At 38.3% G+C, this 22,145-nt stretch overlaps 1 protein-coding gene across 2 annotated transcripts in view; it reads right to left on the minus strand.

The window, feature by feature from the left end:
• MID2 (midline 2) overlaps positions 1-22,145 on the minus strand; it is an 84,333-nt gene that overhangs the window by 9,253 nt on the left and 52,935 nt on the right. The window contains exons 4-7 of one of the 2 annotated variants that reach the window (XM_008072187.2): positions 12,957-13,064; positions 11,273-11,421; positions 2,927-3,054; positions 1,393-1,536 (exon numbers count right to left, since the gene is read on the minus strand). In XM_008072187.2, coding sequence (XP_008070378.2) covers positions 1,393-1,536; positions 2,927-3,054; positions 11,273-11,421; positions 12,957-13,064 — 529 coding nt within the window. Of the gene's footprint in view, positions 1-1,302; positions 1,537-2,926; positions 3,055-11,272; positions 11,422-12,956; positions 13,065-22,145 lie in introns of both variants that reach the window. The other variant, XM_008072185.2, reaches the window with a different exon arrangement.

Below are 22,145 nucleotides of genomic sequence, written 5' to 3' on the forward strand. Positions count from 1 at the left end.
ATGTTAAAGCAGTGACAGGATGATCATCTATTGGATGTCTGGCAGAAGGGAAGAAGATTAGACTAGATGACTTATAACATTCCTTCCAATTATAAGATGCTATGATCCTATCACTATTAAGAATTATCCTTTAAGGTTTTCTTTACAAAGAACTATATAGCCTTAAAAACAGAGGTGACAACCTTTAGATCTTTGTCGCTTCTCAGACTTGTTCTCAGCTCCTGGGACATGACTGCTCTCCTCATAACAGGAAAGAGAAACAGTTGCTGGCACTAAGACTTTTCAGAGTAGAAGAGACAAGTATGTCAGTGAGGCCTTATAGTTTATGACTTCACAACCTGAAGAAACACCCGGGAACATAGCTACATGGGCCAAGTGGCTTAAGTTGGAGCTGCACGAGGCAAGTGTTTTTTAGAGTTTGATCCCAAAATGTCCTCTCATCTCTCCACCCCACCATTGTCACAAAATAGAATTCTGCCCCAGAATTGTCACAAAACAGGAAAAAGGAACCTATCAGAGGGTTTAGTTGGAAAAACTACTCTCATGTCAGCTTGTGAAGTCAGGCACAAAAGCATAAACATAAAGGTAAAAGAAAATACTAATTTGCAGCTATGGAGATGTAACCATAGGGTAGAAATCTGTTCCAGTCTTGAATCCAACTTTAATTCCGCTTTTGTTTCCATTATTTCCCCCAGCACATTGAGGGGAATTTTCAGTTCAAACCCTTTTGATGGGCAATCAGTGAGTGAAGCTCCTACTCTGCTTTGTCTTGCTCCAATACACCAGAAGGTGAAACCATAACATATGATCTAAATCGCTGCTTTTTCAGCCTCTTTTATTTTGTGGCTCACTGACATGGGGTTATATTTAGTGTAATTCTTGGTGGAAAGGGAGCCATAAAGGGAACAGTGACAGAGGCAAGTGGCCTGTCACCAAATTCACTGATATAAGTAGGCACAGTAAAGGAGAAGTCTTTGAACATAATATATCTTACCATGATAATGAAGTGGAAGAAGAGTCAAGGAGAGAGATGTTCACACACACAGAACCAGCAGTGATGGTGGCTTAGAACCCAGAAACAAAAACTGAGTTGTACTCTCTTTGGGAGAGTAGAGTGACATGGATTGATTGAGGAAAGGCTAAGGGTTACATAAATAATGGGAGTGTCCCCAGTGACTGCCCAGCAAGAAAATGCACAACTTGCTTGTCACCAATCAGTAAGGTCTTTGCAATGCTCTGGGAAGCTTAAACTGTCTATGAAACACTGTACTAAACAACCTAACATGGCTTACAAACACTTGCCTCGTGGCGCCCCGGCCAATCTTGAGCAGCTTACTGCTTCCTTACATTTCCTTATCTCTGGCCACAGGCCCCAACTACACCATGACTTACTGATGAAGTTAGCCTGGCCAGTGAATATGGTGTACTGAAGCTCATAGGAGCTGATGCTGAACTCATCATCCGAGATCCAGTGGACTGTAATGGTGTCATGGGAGGCAGTACAGAGTTCCTCTCGGATAGATGGTGGGTTTGGGGCTGTAAGGAAAAGTTGAAAAGATAATAAGGAAAGTATACTCTCTCTTTATGATCCTTACTCTTCCTGCCTAACCTGACATCTCTTGGAGAAGTGGTTTTCTTAATAGAAAGGCTTTAGGTGGCATGAACCATGCCACCTGAAGCAAAGTGCTGCAACCTCAAGCTCCCTAAAACCACTTCTGCTACAATAAAGATATTTTAGGCAAAGATATAAGCCTAAATTTTTGTGATGACTTCCCAGTTGTCCTAGTCTGTCTGTATAAACACTTAGATATTAGACTAAAGAAGTCACACATTTTCTTAATACATGACCCTCAATCTATTGCTTTTTATTTCAAAATAAGTGTTTTTGTTTTTGTTTTTGAGACAGGGTCTCACTCTGCCACCCAGCCTGGAGTGCAGTGGTGTAATCATAGCTCACTGCAGCCTTGCACTCCTGAGCTCAAGCAATCCTTCCACCTCAGCCTCCCATGTAGCTAAGACTACAGGTGTGTGCCACCGCACCTGGTTAATTTTTGTTTTTTTGTAGACAAGGCCTCATTATGTTGCCCAGGCTGGTCTCTAACTCCTGGCCTCAAGCAATCCTCTCGTCTCGGCTTCCCAAAGCACTGGGATTACAGGCATAAGCCACCATGCCTGACCCAAAATAAATTTTATTATACATTTTTGGAAGTATAGTCAAGTGCAAATTAATGTGAGTTCCCTCATCTGTAAAAGGATAATAATTACCTTATAGATTTATTGTAAGAATTAATAACATAAAATTAATATACAATGTCTGGCAAAATTAGATGTTCAATAAATGACAGCTATCTTAATATGCTGATAAAATAGTTGCAAGGATAAAGTGTATATATTTCTCATGGAATGACCATTCAGTAATCCTGAAGGTAGCCAGCATTTGTAACAGGTTGGTTGCATCATTCATTTTCTAAAATTGCTGCAAACCATATATTTCTTGCATTTTTCTTTCTGATCTGCTATTTCCTAATTTTCCTTAAAACCATTTGTGTAGTATTTGTACCCATGTGGGACATTCTCTAATATTCCTAATTGCCACCTGAGCTCTACCTTCATAAGAAGTAAAAATATATTACTGTTAGATTCATAATAGTTAAAGATAGACTGAAGGAAAAATTCACCAGCAATTTCTTGTGCTCACCCTTAAATATGGATGGTATACCAACTTTGACTGCAGAAATATTTAACAAGTAATCCTTCTTTTCTGTTACACAAATTGAAATATATTCTATCTAAAAAGATACATGTATCATCTTAAAGATTATAAAACATTTTCATTGTAAGTATTGTCCTTTTCAGATTATTTTTAAATAGAATCACACCAAAAGAAAAAAATTAAAATGGGAAGAAAAGTACAGCATTTTCACACCTGTTAAATAATCTAGCCCCTCCAGCAGTTTCTTTTCTCTGGAAAAATCTAAAGCAAAGTTTTCAAAGGCATCATTAAAATTGATGTCTGGAATCAGAACTTGAGAAGATGCAGTTGCCATAGCGACCCTGGAAAAGAGAAGAGTACATCAATATACATCAAAATAGGTTTGCAACCTTCATCCAGTGTTTGATTTCTGGTTTAACAAGGTGAAAATAAATGACTTGTGAGGTTTTATTCATTAAGTGAAAATATCATATCTGTGCTTTTCCAATAGAAACCATTTAAATTTTAACCATAAGAAACCAATTAAGCGTTATACCACATTTATTCACATAGTTCACCCCTCAAGCACACTCCCCCACCCTGTCTTAATTCTGAGAAGTTAATACTGGATATTTTCCCTTTGCATCATTTTCCATCTGGCAGGCAGCATCAAAACTAGACCTCCGAAGGCTTGGTAAGAACAATTTGAGAGAGTTCTTCTCCCTATTTTTTAAATACTAGTCAACAAGCCAGCTTACTAGGTTAACACCTTCTCCTGAAAACATCGTTTATTTGATCTTTTATAATATTTATATTTCGTTTTATTAACTTTAATTGTATAATGCTATGATAGTTTTATCTCCTCAACTAATTCTAAGAGTCTCAAGAGCAGGGTTCATATTTTGTACCTCTTATAACTTCCATGGTCTCCAACACAGTGTTGGACATATAATGAAAAATATAATTGTTGACTCAATGACTAACAACATGACAACTGCTAGCATTTATTTAATGCTAAGTATACGTAAGGCATTATGCATATACTTTACCTACATTATCTAATTTACTCCATACCATAACCTTGTGTGGTAGATGTAATTTCCATTTTGCAAATGAGAAAGTTGACACATTGAAAAGCTAAGTAGCTTCCCTAATGTCACACAACCTGTAAAGGTCAGAAATATAATTAAACTCATGTCCTATGTGATTCTAAACTCTATACCTTTAACCTTTTAGACTGTTGTTTTTTTTAAAGGTATATTTTAGCAATTCTTAACAATTATTACACATCAGAATTATCTGAGGAAACTATTATCAAAACATACATGTTAAACCCTGTACCAGATCTTCTGAATCAGAGCCAATGAAGATCCTTGAGCATGCAAATGACGTGGTGGAAAGAATCATTTCCTTGGCAACAGTATGTAGGGTAGAGTGGAGGGAAAAAACACTTAATGTAGGAAGATGAGAGAAGAAACTTTTATGGTGAACTAGTTGTAAGGGAATGAGGAGTTGAACAAATACATATCCTCATGCATGTATATCCTGCTACACATCTGCCAACATATCTTGGCTGATTCTGAAAATACAGATGTTTCCAGGATAAACTACAAGCCAAATGAATGACTAACTCAGTACAATCTTAAGGTCTCACACTGAATAGCCAGTTTTTCAGGATTTGGTGAGTAAAGAAAGAGACAGCAACCTCTTTAGGATAAGAGTTAATCCAGAAAATTAGCTCATGAAATTTCTTTCTGGCTTCCCCAATCTTCTTTCTTCTTTACATTTATCTATCCAATACTTATTAAGCACAGCTAATGTGCTAGGCACTGTAGTGGGCACTGGAGATAGACAAAGAGCCCTTTCCTTCAAGACATTACACATCATTAAGGAGAAAGACATTAAATAGACAATAGAAGTTCTGCTACAAAGTGAATACAGCATACACAAGAGTCACCTGTAGAGACTTGGGAGCTAAGGAATATCTTCCCAGGGAAAGTTAATTTTAAGCAATGACCTACACAGTGAGTAGGCGTTAGCTAAGCAAGGACTATGTCGATATATATGTGTTCTCTCTTGCTTGAGAACTGTAAAATGAGGCAAAGTCATGTAGGACCTTGCGGTCCATGTTACAAACTTTGGATTTTATCTTAAGAACAATGGGAGCCACTAAGCATTTTAAGGAAAAGGGTGATAAGCTCAAATTCCTGTTTCCAGAATAGTACTATGACTTCAGTGGATGAACTGGAAAGGGTCAAAATTGGAGGCAGGCAGATCAGATTTAAGGTGTCTAGAAATGAACGGAAAGTAAAGTGGTGACACAAGTATAGGTAAAACAGAAGGAGTGAATTCACAAAGCATGAAAACAAATGGTAAACAAATATATTAAAAATTCCAACTATTAATACATGAGAAATCGAAGAAATGTACATTAAAATGAGATAGCATTTAGATTACAAATAAATGACAAGATAGGAGTTTTTTATGCCTATATTCAATAATGTCTACATATTTCTATTAGGATTGAAATTGATATACATTTTGGAGGCCAGTTTAACATTAAATATCTATAATTTTATACTATTAAATAGTATGAAACATTAATATTCATTGACACCAGAGTTCTACTTCATGAAATTTTTATTATGGAAATAATTGAGACATATGCAAGGCTATAACTACAAGGGCACTCAATACACAATATGTAACATAATTGTCTAACAATGGAGCCTGAGATAAGTAATGTATTATACATCAAAAGGTGAAATATCACAAGGCCACTGGAAATCAGGTTTTATAGTAATATCCAATGACAGGGAGAAAAGTTTGCGATATATTAAGTTTCAAATGTAGGATATAATACAGTATACACAATATGACCTTATGTTTGTGAGATATATATAAATATAAATATTGAGTTACTATATTCCCAAATGTTAATGGTGGCTGGAAGGTTAAGAATGGATTAAAAGTGACATTGTGGGGCAGGTGCTTCTCTGTGTTTCTGTATTAAGCAAAACACACTAGCTATTTTGCTGCAATCTCTCAAGGCATTAATCTCTATTAGGGATAATATAATAAGTGTCATTTGTAAAGGGGAAGGGATGCCTCTCCCAGCTAAAATTTCATTTTAACTGAAGTCAAGGTGCCTTAACACAATACAATGATAGTGGAATGGGGTGGAATTTCAGACCCTGTGAGAGACCAGTGAGAAAAATATTTCTGTTGGGTGGATGATTCTCAAGTCGTACTACGTAAATAGATATCTATTCCACCTACACTTCAGATTATACATGCGCCTATGAAAAGAAGATTCAGATAAAGAGTTGGTAATCATCAACCTACAGATGATAATTGAAACCCTAGAAACTAATGAGTTTACAACAAAGAGAATGTATAGAGAAAGAAGAGAATAGCCTAAGACAGAATGACAAAGAATTGATGGCATTAAAGGAATAGGTAAAAGGAAGAATTTTTCACAAAGGCAAAAACAAAAACTGGATAGGAAGAAAGTCAGGAGTGTTCATGGAAGCTAAGGGCAGAGAAATTTCAAGTAAGAATAGTCAGTAGGGACAAATACTGCTGAGAGATCAAGTAAGAGGAAACAGTAAGATGATACAAAAGTGTCTCTTATATTTAGCAACAAGGTATTCATTTGGTGACCTTGAAAATAATGCTTTCAATGGTGTGGTAGTGGGAGAAAAACATTTCAGAGGGTTGAAGAGTGGGCATGATTAAATTCAGTGGTTTAAATATATGTTTTATATTTGCTTTCATGAAATCCCACTGAAATGACAGTCAAAGAATGAAATGTCATAAACCCACAAAGACAAAGAGAATGGAAAAGAGATGCCAACAAATAAGAGACTGTCAACAAATGTTTGGAAGCTAGAAAGGAATGAATATGTGGTAACCAAAAACGGACCAGAGAAAGCTGGATCATGAAGCCATCAATATCAAGCTGCTATAGTACCACAGAAATTTGAATGTTTGCACGAGGAACAGCTAGATCCTCAGATCCACTAAACCAGAGACTACCCTTCCCTCATCCTGGCAGGAGATGTGAGGTTTACTTTCTGCTGAGCTTTGACATTATATTAAAAGCAGTCTTAAAACATTCAGTTCCTTTTCCCTGCTTGGCTTTCAGAATACTGGCAGCCAGGCTTATATCTTCCACCCACCACTCACCAAAAGCAGGAGATTGGGAGGATTCTCCCCAAGGGAAATGAACTTAAGACGAAACAAAACAAAACAAAAAAACCTACAGAACTGACACTTGGGAGTCCTTCAATAAAAAGCTGGTATTCCACCTCATAATCCCACAGCAAAGTTGACCAAGCAATAAAGTGTCCCCACCCACTCAGAGCTTCCAGTTGTCTCTCCGTGCTTAAATTCAAACAAACAGCCAAAAGCTTACCAGATATTTAGGGAAAGATAGCAACTTAAACAAAATAACAGAGAAAAGAAATTTGGAGGAAACTAAGACAATGTACAGATAGAAGAAAACTTTTTAAATGCTAATATTCCCAGGAAGAAAAATAAATAGTTTGCACACATAAAGTAAAAACAGAATACTAAAAAGAAACAAAGATCAAGAATGAGCTCTTGTACATAAAAAAATGATTGTGAAATTAAAATTTCAATACAAAGACAGAGAAAAGTTAAAGAAATGGATAGTAAAACTAGAAGGCCAAGTCATAGAAAATAGAAAATGAAATATTTTTAAATTAGAGAAAAATATATAGGATGTCCAACATCTGGCTAATTAGCATCCCAGAAAGAGAAAAGATAATAAAGGGGAGGAAATTATTGGAGAATAATATAAGAAAATTTTCCAGAACTAGAGATCACTAGTTTTCAGATTAAAAGGACTTACTGAGTGCCCAGTCAAAATGAATGATAAAAGACCCACAACCAAGGCAAATCTTGGTGAAATTTCAGAAAACCTGGGTTAAAGAAAAGATCTTAAAAGCCGTTAGATTTTGGCCAGGCGCAGGGGCTCACACCTGTAATCCAAGCACTTTGGGAGGCTGAGGTGGGAGAATTGTTTGAGCCCAAGAGTTGAAGACGAGACTGGGCAACATAACAAGAGCTCGTCTCTATAAAAAATAAATAAAATAGCCAGGCATGGTGGCACACACATGTTGTCCCAGCTACTCGGGAGGAAATAAGAACTTGAAGACAAATTAATAGAAACTGTCATAACTGGAACACATAGAGGAAAAAATATTTTAAAAAACAGAGCATCAGTGAATTATAGGACAATTTCAAGTAGCTTAGTATACAAGGGGGAACTCCCCCCAAAAGCCAGGATTATCTTTTGGAGGGAGGGTCCCATTGCAGAACACTCAGAATTTGTTCCTTCAGATCAAATAGTCAGTCAAAGTTTTTATCTGGAAGTTGAGAAGGCTGCATCACAATTTGCACAAGAAACACCCTCAGTATGGCAAACAGGTGACTGGTTCTTCCACCATGACAATATACCTGCCTACATCATGCTGAGTGTTCAGCAGTTGTTTTTTTTTTTGTTTTGCTTGTTGTTTTTTTGGGGTGGAGGTTTGAGTTGGAGTCTCACTCTGTCACCCATGCTGGAGTGCAGTAGCATGCTCACAGCTACCCCAGCGTCGACCTGCTGGGCTCTGCCGATCCTTCGGCCTCAGCCTTCCAAGTAGCCAGAATTATAGGCGTGTACTACCACACCCAACTAATTTTTTCTTTTGATTTGTTGTAGAGACGAGGTTTCACCAAGTGTTCAGGCTGTTCTCAAACCTGTGGGCTGAGGCAATCCCCCCACCTCAGCCTCCCAAAGTGCTGGGATTACAGGCCTGAGCCACTGCACCCAGCCTGTTCAGCAGTTTTTGACCCAAAATGGCATGACTCCCATGCCCCATCCTCCCTATTCACCAATCTTGCTCCAAGTGACTTTTTTTATTTCCCTGTATGCAAAATGTCCTCAAAGGGAAAGGTACTGCTAATGTGAAAGAGGTGAAATAAACAAAGCAAAAAACAAACAAAAAACGGCAGAAGCACCAAAAGGCATCAAAATGGACGAGGGCAAAAACTGTTTTGAGCAGTGGAGAAAGCATCATGATAGGTGTATTGCATCAAACGGAGAGTACTTTGAAGGTGACTGAAGTTTAAACATGTAAGAATAAATACACAATTTTTATAAATAAGTTATGTTTTTTGGGGGTCCCCTCCTCATATATGTAATTGGAGTACCCACTAGAGAGGAAAGAGGCAACATTAAAAAGTTGAGAAAATAATGGCTGAAAAAATTTCCAAATTTGCAGAAGTCAATTGATAACATCTAAAATTTTTAAAAAATAGCGATGTAAGAATGTTATTTAGAAATGTAAAGGTCATACCAATAAAGACACCTGATAGAGTTGAAATTACTTGACATTGTTGTAAAAACCCACCAGTGGCACTAAACCCCCTAAATTTATATTCTGCCTCTGCCCTTACTAGTTGGGTGATCATAGGCAAGTCATTTAATCTCTCTGAGTGTTCTTTCATCTGTAAAATGGGATTAATAGTAGTGTTTACTTCCTAAGGTTTTTGTGAAATTTAAATAAATTAATACTTATAAAGACTTAGAATAATGCCCAGCACAAAGTCAATGCTTGATATTATTATTTTCAGAGAGCAGAAATTGAGGGTAAGGAAGAGATTGTTATTTCTTGCAATATAACTTCTAGTAATATTTTACTTTCTATGTATAAGGTAGTAATACGTATAGGGTACTATTTTTATATAAATAAATTTTAAATATTTAAGAAGAGTAGATTGGGGTGAGGAAATGGAAAGTCTTTCAAGAAGTTTGCTATGACGGGAAGGAGAGGGATACGGTGATAGCTAGAGAGGGTACAGTAAAGGAAAGTTGTGGGGTTTTGTTGTTTTTCTGTTGTTTTGTTTTTAGGTAGGAGAGATGTGAGTGGGTTTAAAAATTCATGTTAAGTCAACTATAGAGGAGTAGAAATTGAAACTATGGAAAAAAGAGGACATGCGGCAAAAGTACAAATAATATCTCTTCCAGTATAACCAGAACGAAGGTAGAAGTAATGAATGTGGATGTAAGTATGTCTGGCAGCTTGGTTTGAGAAGTTGAGGAATTTATCATCTCATACCTACTATTCTTTGTAAAATAAAAGGGCATTTGCTGAGCATAAGCAGTTAGGTGGCAGGACTGGAATTCTGAGGTGAGCACAAAAGATTTAAAATAGCCATTAAGGAGACAAGTTAAAAAGAAAACTGGCCAAAGTAACACAGAAGAATTTCAGGTCAGTACTGAAGGTCCAGGTGAGATTAGAAGTCATAAATTTGTGGTCCAGTAGTAGCATCCTCTTTGGTTAAGTAATTTTTAGCAGCAGAGTTCTGCAACTCAAATATAGGCATGGAAAAGATGGAAATAGCTGGACTGATTTAGGGTTGGGATTTTATCAATATGGTGTGGCAAAAGGACAATGGGGCAAGGGAATTGGGGATATTGAAAAGAGAGTAGCTGATATGAGAAACCACGGATCCTAAATAAGCTAAAGAAAGAAGTGAAGACAGGAAATAGCTAGTAAGTAGGAAAAAAGTATAGGAGTCAGAACTTAGAGGTCTCAGTGAAGTTGAAGAATAGACATATTTGAAGAAAAAAAGAGCTGTTAGTATAGAAGTTATAGTTAGAAAATAGAATGTTTTAATTTATGATTTCAGTGCAATTTTGAGTGATGGTAAGGTTCAGCATGGAAGTGGGTGGATGAAATGGAACAGATTCACTGGAAGAGGGGATGTCAAGGAAGCTAGATGGCTAGATCATTATATGAGTCAATCATGTGGGTGCTGCTGAAGTCACCTAGAAAAATGGCAGAGGCAATAGAAGGATAATTGCAATCTTGGAGCCAAAGTCTTCAGTGAATGAGACAGAGATATAAGAAGGTCAAATCTGTCCTAGTGAGCCCCCATAGGCCCTTGGTGACTACAGTGAATAATGTTTCACTTTGGACCACAGATTTTTTTTTTTTGCCAATGGTCTATAGATTGGCTTCTAAGGATCCATAAGTTCTCTGAAATTGTATACAACATTTTCTGCGTATATATCCAAAATGCATTGTTTTTCTTCTAGAAGAAAGTTAACCACTTTCATCCAATTTTCAAAATGGTGAGTGATTCAATAAAAGTCTAAGAATTACTACTCTTAAAAGATGTGTGTGAAGAATAATTAAATGAAAGCAATTGAAACTGCATATAGACTAGGAAGGCCACACACCTATCAATGTAACTAAAAGTTTCTCTGCCCCTACACCAACACAACACTATCATAGAAAGTTCAAGTCGTGAGTGAGCAGCAGATAACTATGGCAGCAGCTAGAGCTAGTGCTTGGCTGTACCTTAAAAGAACTGGGAGGCTACAGAGATGGAGAACAGAGTTCGGAAATCCACAGGGTAATTTACCACTAAGGCTCAGTTACTACCTAACTGGCAAAATCTTCAGGTGGCAGCTGCTACGTACGTGCCCGAGCAGAATTAGGTGACTTTAAGCTCGCCCCTTTTCACAAGAGAAGGCACTTCAAAAAAATATGAGGAACTCACCTCTCAGCAATATTTCTGGCAGACTGTAGAAACCGTGCCTGGTCATTTTCTTTCAGGATATGCTCAGCTTGGTTGATCAGGACTGTTGACCGTTCAAGACACTGGCGGCAATTAGCAACCTGCTGTGCCAACTTTCTCAGTTTCATAACCTTAAAGGAATAAAGAAAAAAAATAAGGTAAAATGTGTAGTGCTTAATTAAAAACAATAAAAACAGCATGAAAGAAATATGCTGCAGTGATTCTAAAAATAAAGCTTATTGGCCGGGTGCGGCAGCTCAAGCCTGTAATTCCAGCACTTTGGGAGGCCAAGGCGAGAGGATTGCTTGAGCCCGTGGGTTCGAGACTAGCCGGGGCAACATGGTGAGACCTCATCTCTACAATAAATCAAAAAATTAGCCCGGGGTGGTAGTGTGCGCCTGTAGTTCCGGCTACTTAGAAGGCTGAGGTGGAAGGATCGTCAGAGCCCAGCAGGTTGACGCTGGGGTGGCTCTGAGTGTGCCACTGCACTCCAGCCTGGACAACGGGGTGAGCCTTCAACTAAAAAATAATAATAAAATAAAGCTTATTAATAGTCCATGGTCCTCAAAATAACCACTCACCTTCTCACCCTCCCTGCTATATCTCTCTTGTCAACCCCTCTTTCTCCTGTCTACAGTTTGCTTGCTTAGGCTGCAAGTCATATATTCTTGGTTATCTACTTCCTCTTTTTATTAATAACATTAATTTTTCTGGTTGTAAATGCAATGCATGCTTATTATAGAACATTCAGAAGATTAAAAAGTATAAAAGAAATGCTACCACTCAGAGACCTCTATTATGTTTTTGTTTACATTTTACAAAAATTATGAGGAACTTACCTCTCAGCAATATTTTTGGCAGACTGTAAAATATCAATACATTTTCATATATATGTTTACTTAAAAGTATCTTCTTGATGAGTATCTACATTTCTATGTATATATTTCTCTAAATGTCTTTATGCATACCTGAGTGTTCTTGGAAATTTCAGTTCCTGGGTAAACTGCAACTATCCAGCACAGCATAAAATATTGGTCATCCCTCCAGGCTCTCAAAATGTCTCACATTATACACACAGCATGAGCTTATAATCACTAACACTGACCAGCAGGCCAGCAACCCTAAAACCATATAGCTTCACGTAGGCCCACACCTGACCTTCCTGACCATGACTCTTCAGTTCCCGGGCTAGAAACCTGGGTGTCTTCAGTGACTCTTCTCTCTCTCTCCTTCATCTTCTATATTTAATAAGTCAGTTATTCCTATCATTTCCATTCTAACATTGTCTGTTATGTTCTTTCCTCATACTGGCATTCACGGTCCTTTCATAATCCTGGCCCACATTTCTACCAATACTTTTTTAGTACTGACTTATAATATACCCAAATCCTAAATGTACAACTCAATAAATTTTTGCATACACATTACCCATGTAACCACTAATCAGGTCAAGATATAGAGCATTTCCAACACATTCTGGGGAATGGCCATCATTTTTATTGGATTCATAACACTAGGCCAAACATTACTTCTTTGCCTGTCTCCCTACAACCTCATTTATTCTTACTTTCATGATCCAAACTGATCAAACTGGAATCATCTGGATTGAACTTTGACATTTGTAAAGTCAACTCTTCCTTGGCCTCACTGAAGTGCTGTGCTTTACCTTTGTCTCTTTGATTTTGACAGCAATCATTTGCTTCCTCTGCTGGATGATCTCTACCAACTCGTCACATTCTTCCATAAGTTTTGCTTCATGCATAGCAGTATTTACCTGCCAAGAAAGTTCAGAGTATTACACAGTGATTGTTGCCTTTGTCCCCTGTTGGCTCTAAAAGGTTCGGACTGACAGCTAAGCATGCACAACTTCTTCCATACCTCCCTCATAAGATCCACTCCTAGAAGAAGAGTAGAGATGATGATATTAATGATGCAAGGGCATTGAAGCACCACAGATAGGAAGCTCTCCAGGCCTCTGGTAGATCATGATGGTTAATGGAAGGCTGGGCAGAAGGACAGATGAGATGGGGGCATGTTATTCCCACTGCACAATTCCCTTTACTCCAGCACCCTGTCCTCCTGCTGTTCTCTTGGAAAGAAGGTAAGGAGATTTATGTACGTCAAGAATAGAGAGGATCCTCCTCCGCAGGCACAATAATATTAAGATAACATTACAAAAACATATTTCTACTGTGCTAACAAAAATATTTTCAGTTTTCCTTGTTCCCTTCTAATTTTTCAATATATGAACATGCAGATATATTATCATATTAAATATATTCACGTGTAGAAATTTTTTCACACAGCTCTCATCATGTTTTAGTGGCTATTTCTCACCTTGGGCCATCTAGCTTTCCTACTTTGGTATACTGACTACCTCAAACTATCGCTACTACAAATTCAGTGTGAGGAAAAAAAAAAGCCACCATTCTTCATTGTCTTTCCATAGACTGATTCCTCCTTCTTTTTGTTTTTAATTTTTTTTTAACTTTTATTTTAAAGATGTGGTTACAATTCAGGATTAGGTATACAAGTGTGATTTCTCCTTCTCCCCATTGCTACTGCTATCGACACTAAATGGTACAGAACCCCCAGGAGAGGCTAAAGTGAAAGAAAGAAGGGATCTTTAGGCTGCCCAAGCACAAAAGGAAAGGAAGGGGATAGAAGTTAATACCTTCTAAGCACTTAATTTGTAAGGCACTTCATAGATAAATTATTTCATGGAATTATCATAACAACTTTACAATATAAGAACCATTTTTATTCCCATTTCACAGATGGGGAAACTGAGGCTCAGAGAATTTTAGTAATGTGCTCAGAAATCACACAGCTAGTAAGTGGTAAAACCAGAATTCAAACCGAGTTTTGTCAAGTGAAACCCCTGGGCTGGCTGGGTGGGCGGATGAAGTTCAGTTCCATTTCAGCAGCACACAGAGCAGTCACACAGGGAAGCACAATCATTCCAATAGTCTATTCAAGGATCACTCGAGCAGAGCTCTAGAAGGCTGAGGAATAGACAATGGGTTACTTGAGAGCATCAGAACTCAAGGGGCTAGATATGCTTCATTAGCAAGGTAGGACTGCATTTCCAATTGTTATCCCTCTTCAGAGGGTTCCTCCATGTTCTCCAACCCCAGCAAAATGCATGTCACTGGACCCTACTATTTCCTCTCTCATCCTTTAAGCTCCCTGCTGGCTAATTTTCTGTTTCCTCCTTAACTGAAGCAAAATACGTTTGGTGGTGAGTCACAACTTAATTTGCTTTATTTTCACTCTCCAGGGGAGATGCCACAATGAGAGTTTCTACTTATTCTGAATGAACAGCTCCACTCTGGCCATTCTACTTTTTTTCCCCTCAGGCTCCTCATCCTTTCCCTATATTGGATCTACCTTTCCATAGCAGATATCTTGCCATCTCAAGAAACTCCCACTCATCTGAGACTAAGAGGTTCACCTAGTTCTCCCTGGGTCCTTGCTTAGAGTGTCTCGAATTTTAGACACTTTCCATTTATAATTTATAGGTGGCTTCTGGTGTATTACACAATGGTGTAGTACCTTGTTTCTTTAGCCCTTGGACTAACCTTTATATAACACTTGCTATATGCTAAGCATTGCTCTAATTAGTTTACATATTTTAGCACTCTCAATCCTCAAAATAACCCTGTGAGGTAGTTGCCATTATCCCCAATTGACAGATGAGGAAACTTAAGCACAGAGAGATTAAGTGACTTGCTCAAAGCTATCAGTTAATAAGTGGAAGAGATGGGATTTTCACCTAGGGAGTCTGACTCTAGAGTCTACACCTTTAACCATTATACATACTACTCTCCAGTGGAGTGTAACAACATCCTTGTCTTCAGTTTCTGACAATCATTATCTCTTTTGAATTATCCATCTTTATTCTGTCATTATCCCTTTTTTGTTAGCCACTTCAGACTCCTTGCTGTTCCCCTAGAATGTCATGTACTTTCATGTCCTGTACCTTTGCCTGAAACTATCATTTTACTTGGAAATTAATTTCACAATTTGTTTATTGAACACATTTATACTTATATTTTAAGGCCTTACTTAAAGACTATAACTGCTGTAATTTCTTTCACCTGTTTGAAACATAAGCAATTGGTCCCCTATTTAAATTCCCATAGCACTTTATGTATAATTCAATTATACCATTTGCTACCTTATAATTTACCAGTCTGTCTTCCCATCTCCAATATGAGTTTTGGAGGCCAGGGATTGTGTATCATTTGACTATCTCTATCTCCAGTATAGTGACTGGCATATAGTAGATGTTCAGTAAATATTTGTTGAAATGAATTGCATGTGATAAAAGGGTTTTTTTTTTTTGAGTCAGAGTCTCACTGTCACCCAGGCTGGAGTGCAGTGGCACGCTCACGACCACTGCAACTTCAACCTGCTGGGTTCAGGTGATCCTTTCGCCTCAGTCTTCCAAGTAGCTGGAACTACCGGCACATGCCACCATGCCCGGCTAATTTTTTTAATTATTGTAGAGATGAGATCTCACCAAGCTGCCCAGGCTGGTCCCGAACCCCTGGACTCAGACACTCTTCTTACCTCGGCCTCCCAAAGGACTGAGATTACAGGCTTGAGCCACCATGCTCGGCCGATAAAAGTTTTTTTTTACTGCTCGTTAGACATGTCAACTTGGTTACTCAATTTACCCTAAAACTCAGTATGTCTAAAAACAAAGTTATCATCTTCCCTCTAGATCTGGCTCCCACTTCTGAGTTCTTATTTTTTTGTCAATGCTAGTATCATTATTGCAGTTACTCAGGTTTAATAAACTCTGACTTCTACTTCTCCTTTATCCCTCACATAAATTCATAGCAGCCCCAAAACCCTTCTCTCCTTTATTTTACTATCTCACTAAAGTTCTTCTGGTAATATAGTAAGGATCTGAGCCAAGGAAACAATAGGTTGATGTTGTTATCACCCTTTTGGACTATTATTGCAAAAGCCTCCTTAATTAATCTCCCTAGCTCCAGAATCTTTTATTTGCCACCCATCCTCAGAATTCTTCCTCTACTCTGAAGTCAGGAAAAATCATCCTCGTCTTCATCATCAAACATATATCAAGCATCTTTTGTGTGCAACGCATTACGTTAAGGCTCTGCCCTCAATACATTTGCAATCTGGAAGGGGAAGAGCCACATACATATAAAAGAAACTAGTCATGGTAGCATAACTTAAATACTAAATAAGTGATGTAGACTATAATCTACAGAAATTGAAAGGTAAGATCATTTTGGTGGGGAAGTGGATGAAAACAGCATGAATAAAATGGAACTTGGATTGAACTTTAAAGATGGAATAAGACTTAGATTTAAAAGAGAGAAGGAGGGAAATTTCAAACAAGCAAATGAGAATGAACTCAATTCCCGAGGCAATAGACTATACTTAAATAATATTTTTGAAGGGAGGAAAGTAAGGTGGTGAGAGAATGACCAAAGTTAACTTCTGTTAGGAAGATGAACTTGGATTGATTTGATGGGGGGTAAAGGTAAACTTGAAGATGATTTAGCAGGCAATTGTGATGTGAACAGGACTCAAAGAGGATACCAGAATTGAATGGAAGTATCCAATATGAGAAGAATTTACTTTGACTCTCTTATAACTGGTACAAAACCTTACAACAACTACTTGAGAAACATTTACTGATTGATTTAGTACAGTACAAACAAATAAAATCAAGAATGTCAAACATTAGAAAATAAGAGGGAGGCCCTCCTCCCAAAATACAATTTATTTATAAAAATTGTGTAATTATTCTTACATGTTTAAGCTTCAGTCACCTTCAAAGTACTCTCTGTTTGATGCAATATACCTATCGAGATGCTTTTTCCACTGCTCAAAACAGTTTTTAAACTTGTCCATTTTGTTGCTTTTTAGGGCTTCTGCTGTTTTTTTGTTTCACCTCTTCCACATTGGCAAACCATTTTCCTTTTTTTTTGAGTTGGAGTCTCACTCTGTCGCCCAGACTGGAGTGCAGTGGCCGCTCCCGGCCACCGCAGCCTCGACCTGCTGGGCTCTGGCGATCCTTCCGCCTCAGCCTTCCGAGTAGCCGTAATTACAGCCGCGCGCTACCACGCCCAGCTGATTTTTTGATTTATTGTAGAGATGAGGTCTTGCTGCCCAGGCGGGTCTCGAACCCGCGGGCTCAGGCAATCCATTCACCTCAGCCTCCCAAAGGCGCGGGATTACAGGCTGAGCCACCGAGCCCGGCTGGCAAACCATTTTTCTTTGAGAACTTTTTTCATCCAGGCAAACAAAAAAAAAGTCGGTTGGGACAAGATCAGTGAATAGGGAGGGTGGGACTTGGGGACCATGCCATTTTTTGGTAAAACAAAACAAAACAAAAACTGCTGAACACTCAGCTCAGTGTGGGCAGGTGTGCTCATAAATAACCCATCATGAAATGGGCAAACACATTGAAAGAATCTCCAAAAAAATTTAACTGAAGCCAAATACAGCCTCTCAAAACAATGCTAGCTGGTACACTGATGTTGATGGGTTCTTAGAACTCTTACTTAGCAGGGGAAGCCTGTACTACAAGGGGCCTGTCCTGCAAAAAATAATTCCGTTGTGTTTTTTTTTATCCGTGCCCTTGTATACTCTAGTGAGAACATTTTGTAGAGAAAATGTAAGCTGAAATGAGGGGGCTAGGATGGGAACAGTTTTTTGGACAGTCACATCAGGGGAGATGAAACAACTAGGCACAACTAGTAGAGTGGAAACTTGACTGAAGAAGCAAAATCCCAAACTAAAGGTAAAGCAGTGACATTAAAATCTTTCCATGTCAAGAAGCAACACAAAAAGAGCAGGGCCCTTAAGTGTTTTCTGAACAGGAAATACTTCAGGGAAAAACTGTCTTCACGTGTGGATAAAACAACTCAAATTGCTTGGAAGGCCCTTGACAGCCTTGGTATTTTCTTTGTTTGCAGATATGTTTGAAACTACAGTGAAGTATTTCACTTGCTTATTAACACTTAGTTCAAAACAATTAGGGTTATCTTGACAAGCGTTCTTAGCTGGTTGTTTTGTGGAAGACCTTAGTTCTTTATTTAACCTTTGCTCTTTGTTTTGGATTAGTGGATTTGACTAAATGGCTTTGTATCTGAAAAAGTCTATCCTCCTTAAAAATACAATTAGATCAGTATTGGCAGCCTACTTGTGTCAATATACCCAACCCAGAAAGATTTTAGGGGCAGTTTGTGTTATTTAAAACTAAAGGTCTCAGCCTCTATCTTCTGCAGCCTAAGCACCAGGCAACACAAGATGCCTGGTAGGTCTCCAGGTCCTGTTCTCTGCTTTGTGTTCTTTTACTTTCTTCCCAAAGGCAGCAAGAATTTGACTTACACACTTCTTTCCAACTGTCTATCCCACTCTGTTTCTTGAGGCTCTTTCCTACCTCCCAGTCCAAAGATTGACTGCGAAGTAAGACCTAGTCTTCCCTATTTTCTACCCTTCCATAATGCAAATAGACAATTTGGAAGGATTTGACTGTTGGAGGGATTTTATTGTTGTTCACTACAAGGAAATAAATACATAGGTGTTCTCAAAAGTCATATGTTGCAAAGATTTAAGAAAATGCAAAAAGTTAAAGCGGCAGTTGTTTCTAATTCTGTATTGAAATGGAAGTGGACTAGTCCTTTGCACCCTTAGCTTCTTTCAGAGAGCTTACTTGCTAGCTTTTTGTTTTGTTTTGAAGATCTCCCATATGCTCAATTCAATTCTATAGGTCTTTTATTCCGGGGTTTCCTTCAAACCACACCCATGAAAAATGCCCTCACTCTCACCTTCCCCTCAGTTCAGTCACACCCATCAGTCCTATAAAGCACTGCACAGAAGTTCAGAAAGCATCGAGATTTCCTGTTCAGGTGGAACAATATGTATGAAGTAGCAAATGATCCCATACACCCAGACTCAAGTGAAATGCATTTATATGGCAATAGAACTCCTCATTGGCGTCTCTGCCTCAGTGTCCTTCACTCTACACAGCCAGTGCCAACCTAGTTTATTTCCTGAAATCATCTGCCCAAATAGATCTTCCAGTTCCACCTAGAAGATTCTGAAATTCCAGCATTAAGAATCATTTAGGGAAATTTTTATTTTGTTAAACATTTATTGAGTGCCTGCCATGTGTTATGTACTATGCTGAGTTCCCCGAGTTTGATATAATGATGACAAAAACGTGACTTCTGCCTTCAAGGCACTGACAATCTAGTGGAGAGTATGAGTGGAATACAACTAATTATAATTTAAGGAATAGCAGAACAAGTAATACAGTCAAATACAATTAAAACTCTATGAGAGCATAGGCAAGAGGAAACTAATTTTGCCTGTGAACAATCAGGGGATTGGGGAAGGTTTCATGTATCTGAGCTGGTCTTGAAGGATAAACAAGACTTGGGCAGTCAAACGGGGCTTAAGAAGAGAGAAGTCCAGGCAGCAAGAATGATGAATAGAATGAACAAAGCTTAGGCAAGGAAGTAGAGAATATGTTTGTGTAAAGCCTCACAGACACAGTGTTGGGAAATAAAGGTAGAAACAGGGGTTGCAGATATATTATGGAGAGCTACACTGTCATTTTGTGTCTCTGAAAGTGCCTGGATAAAATGTCAGGATCTTAACTATAATAACACCATAAGCCTTGTTAATTAACATCATAGTTGAGAACAAGGTGGAGAGAGAAGGCAGGCACAATACTCCAAGAAGTGGGGCACAACAAACTTCACACTTCCCATTACTGTCCAGGACCACTCAGGTGATTACTAGCCCACCTTCTCAGATTCCATAACATCAGAGAAAAGAGACTGAATTGGGCTTCATTCGACATGCAGTCGCTTTCTGTACAAAGAAGATGAGAAAGAAAAGTTGAGAGGTAAACTGGACATCTGATGGATTATCAAGAAGTTGTTATGAACAACCTTACTGAGCTGCAAAGAATTCATTACTTTCTTATCATGATGCATTCACTCACTGTGGCAGCATCAAAGCTAAGGTGGTAACCCAGCAAATCATACTTCAAGGACAGTTCTCTCTCTCTCTCTCTCTCCCCTCCTCCCTCCACCCCACCCACATTCCCTCCCTCCCTCTCTCCCTCACTCTCTTTCTGTCTGTCTGTCTGTCTCTCTCTCTCTCTCTCTCTCTCTCTCACACACACACACACACACACACACACACACACACACACACACACCCAGCATTACCAACAGCAGCACTACAGTCCTGTTTTATTAGGAAGATTCAAGTGTTTAAAAGGAAAAGGGAGAAGAGACAATCTTCTTTTTTGTTTTCTAAAGTAAAACACTGCAACAATTCAGAGATGGTTTTGCCAACTTTACATAAAAATAACTAAACTACTAGGATTAAAGTTAAAATCAGTGTTAGTGCTAGGGCAAGGTTATGGTTAGGTTTAAGGTTAGAAAAAATAACTAAGCAGGGATTTTAAAAATGAGTTTTTATCTATTTCTTTAGAATTGAGGGTATGTGGTCACTTAAAGGACTAAGGGATATATGAAACTATTACTAGGATATTTAATTCCCCCGTACTTGAGCAACTGCAGCCTAGAAGACAAAAAAAAATTACTGAAACACAGTTAAGTATTTTATGTCCTCAGTGTCTAAATTTATTTTTTTGACAGATAAGCAGATAAGGGATTAGGAGGGTAGATGTAGGTGGGGGACTGGCTTTTAAAGTCAGAAAAGTAGTGTGGATGGGGAGGTGTCAGCCAAGACATCTCTAGAAGTATAAAGAATCTTAGTAAATTGGGCTCAGGGACCCCACGCTGTGGGAGGCCTCCAGATAGACATTAAATGAGAGACAAGTTTCCTGTCAGCTTGTGAAAAGAAAACATAATGCTTTTCTAGTGCTTACCATATGCTAGGCATTGTTCTAATTGCTTCATATATTTTCACTCATTTACTTCTCCCATTAACCCCATGAGGTAAGCACGATTATTATCATTCCCACTGTACAGAAGAAACTGAGAAACATAGAGGTTATGTAATTTGTCTAAGGTCATATAACTGGTAAATGTCAGATCCAGAATTTGCACTCAGGCAGTGTGGTTCATGTCTATGATTTTAACTACTGTGTGTGTGTATGTGTGTGTATGGGAGAGAGAGACGGGGGGGATTGTATTCATAAACGTGCTTCTCCTTCCCTATAGTTGCCTCTCAAAATGATCACATTTTCTGGAGCTAACCATTGCAAACATTTAGTGTATTTCCTTCCTGACTTTTGAAAAAAAATACACAGAGTGTGCCAAAAAAATGTATACACATTTTAAGAAAGGAAAAATTGTAATTTAAAAGTGTAATAGACAATATATATCAATAACAAAAGATGAATACAAGTCACGTTTGACTTCTGCAATTACAAGGGGTACTCAAAGTGCATTAGTATCCAGAAACTTCTGATTACAGCGAACCACTGCAGGACTTGTTGCTGTGCGAGGCCTCCCAGATCTTCCCTTGTGCACATCACGCACAGTACCATGCATCTCAAACTTTTTACGAATGTGTGCAATTGTTAGGCATGTTGAAGGTCCTGTTGCATACTCACGCCTCCACTGACGTTATACTTCCACAACGTTCTTGAATTTTAAATACCACTTGTAATAGTGCTTCTGCCATTTTCTTTGACTGTCTTGCCTGTCTCATGGTGACGTTAGCATTCATTTAATTAACTCCATCTTTTGAGCGAATGTCATACTACACATTGCTACTGTAGTTCAATAACATCTCATAAAACATGTATACATTTTTGGCACCCCTGTTACAGTACCTATATAGAAATACATATAATAAAACATATTTAGAAAACATAATG

The sequence above is a fragment of the Carlito syrichta genome, unplaced genomic scaffold, assembly GCF_000164805.1.
Source record: "Carlito syrichta isolate Samal-C Ts95f unplaced genomic scaffold, Tarsius_syrichta-2.0.1 Scaffold314870, whole genome shotgun sequence".
Taxonomy (NCBI): Eukaryota; Metazoa; Chordata; class Mammalia; order Primates; family Tarsiidae; genus Carlito; species Carlito syrichta.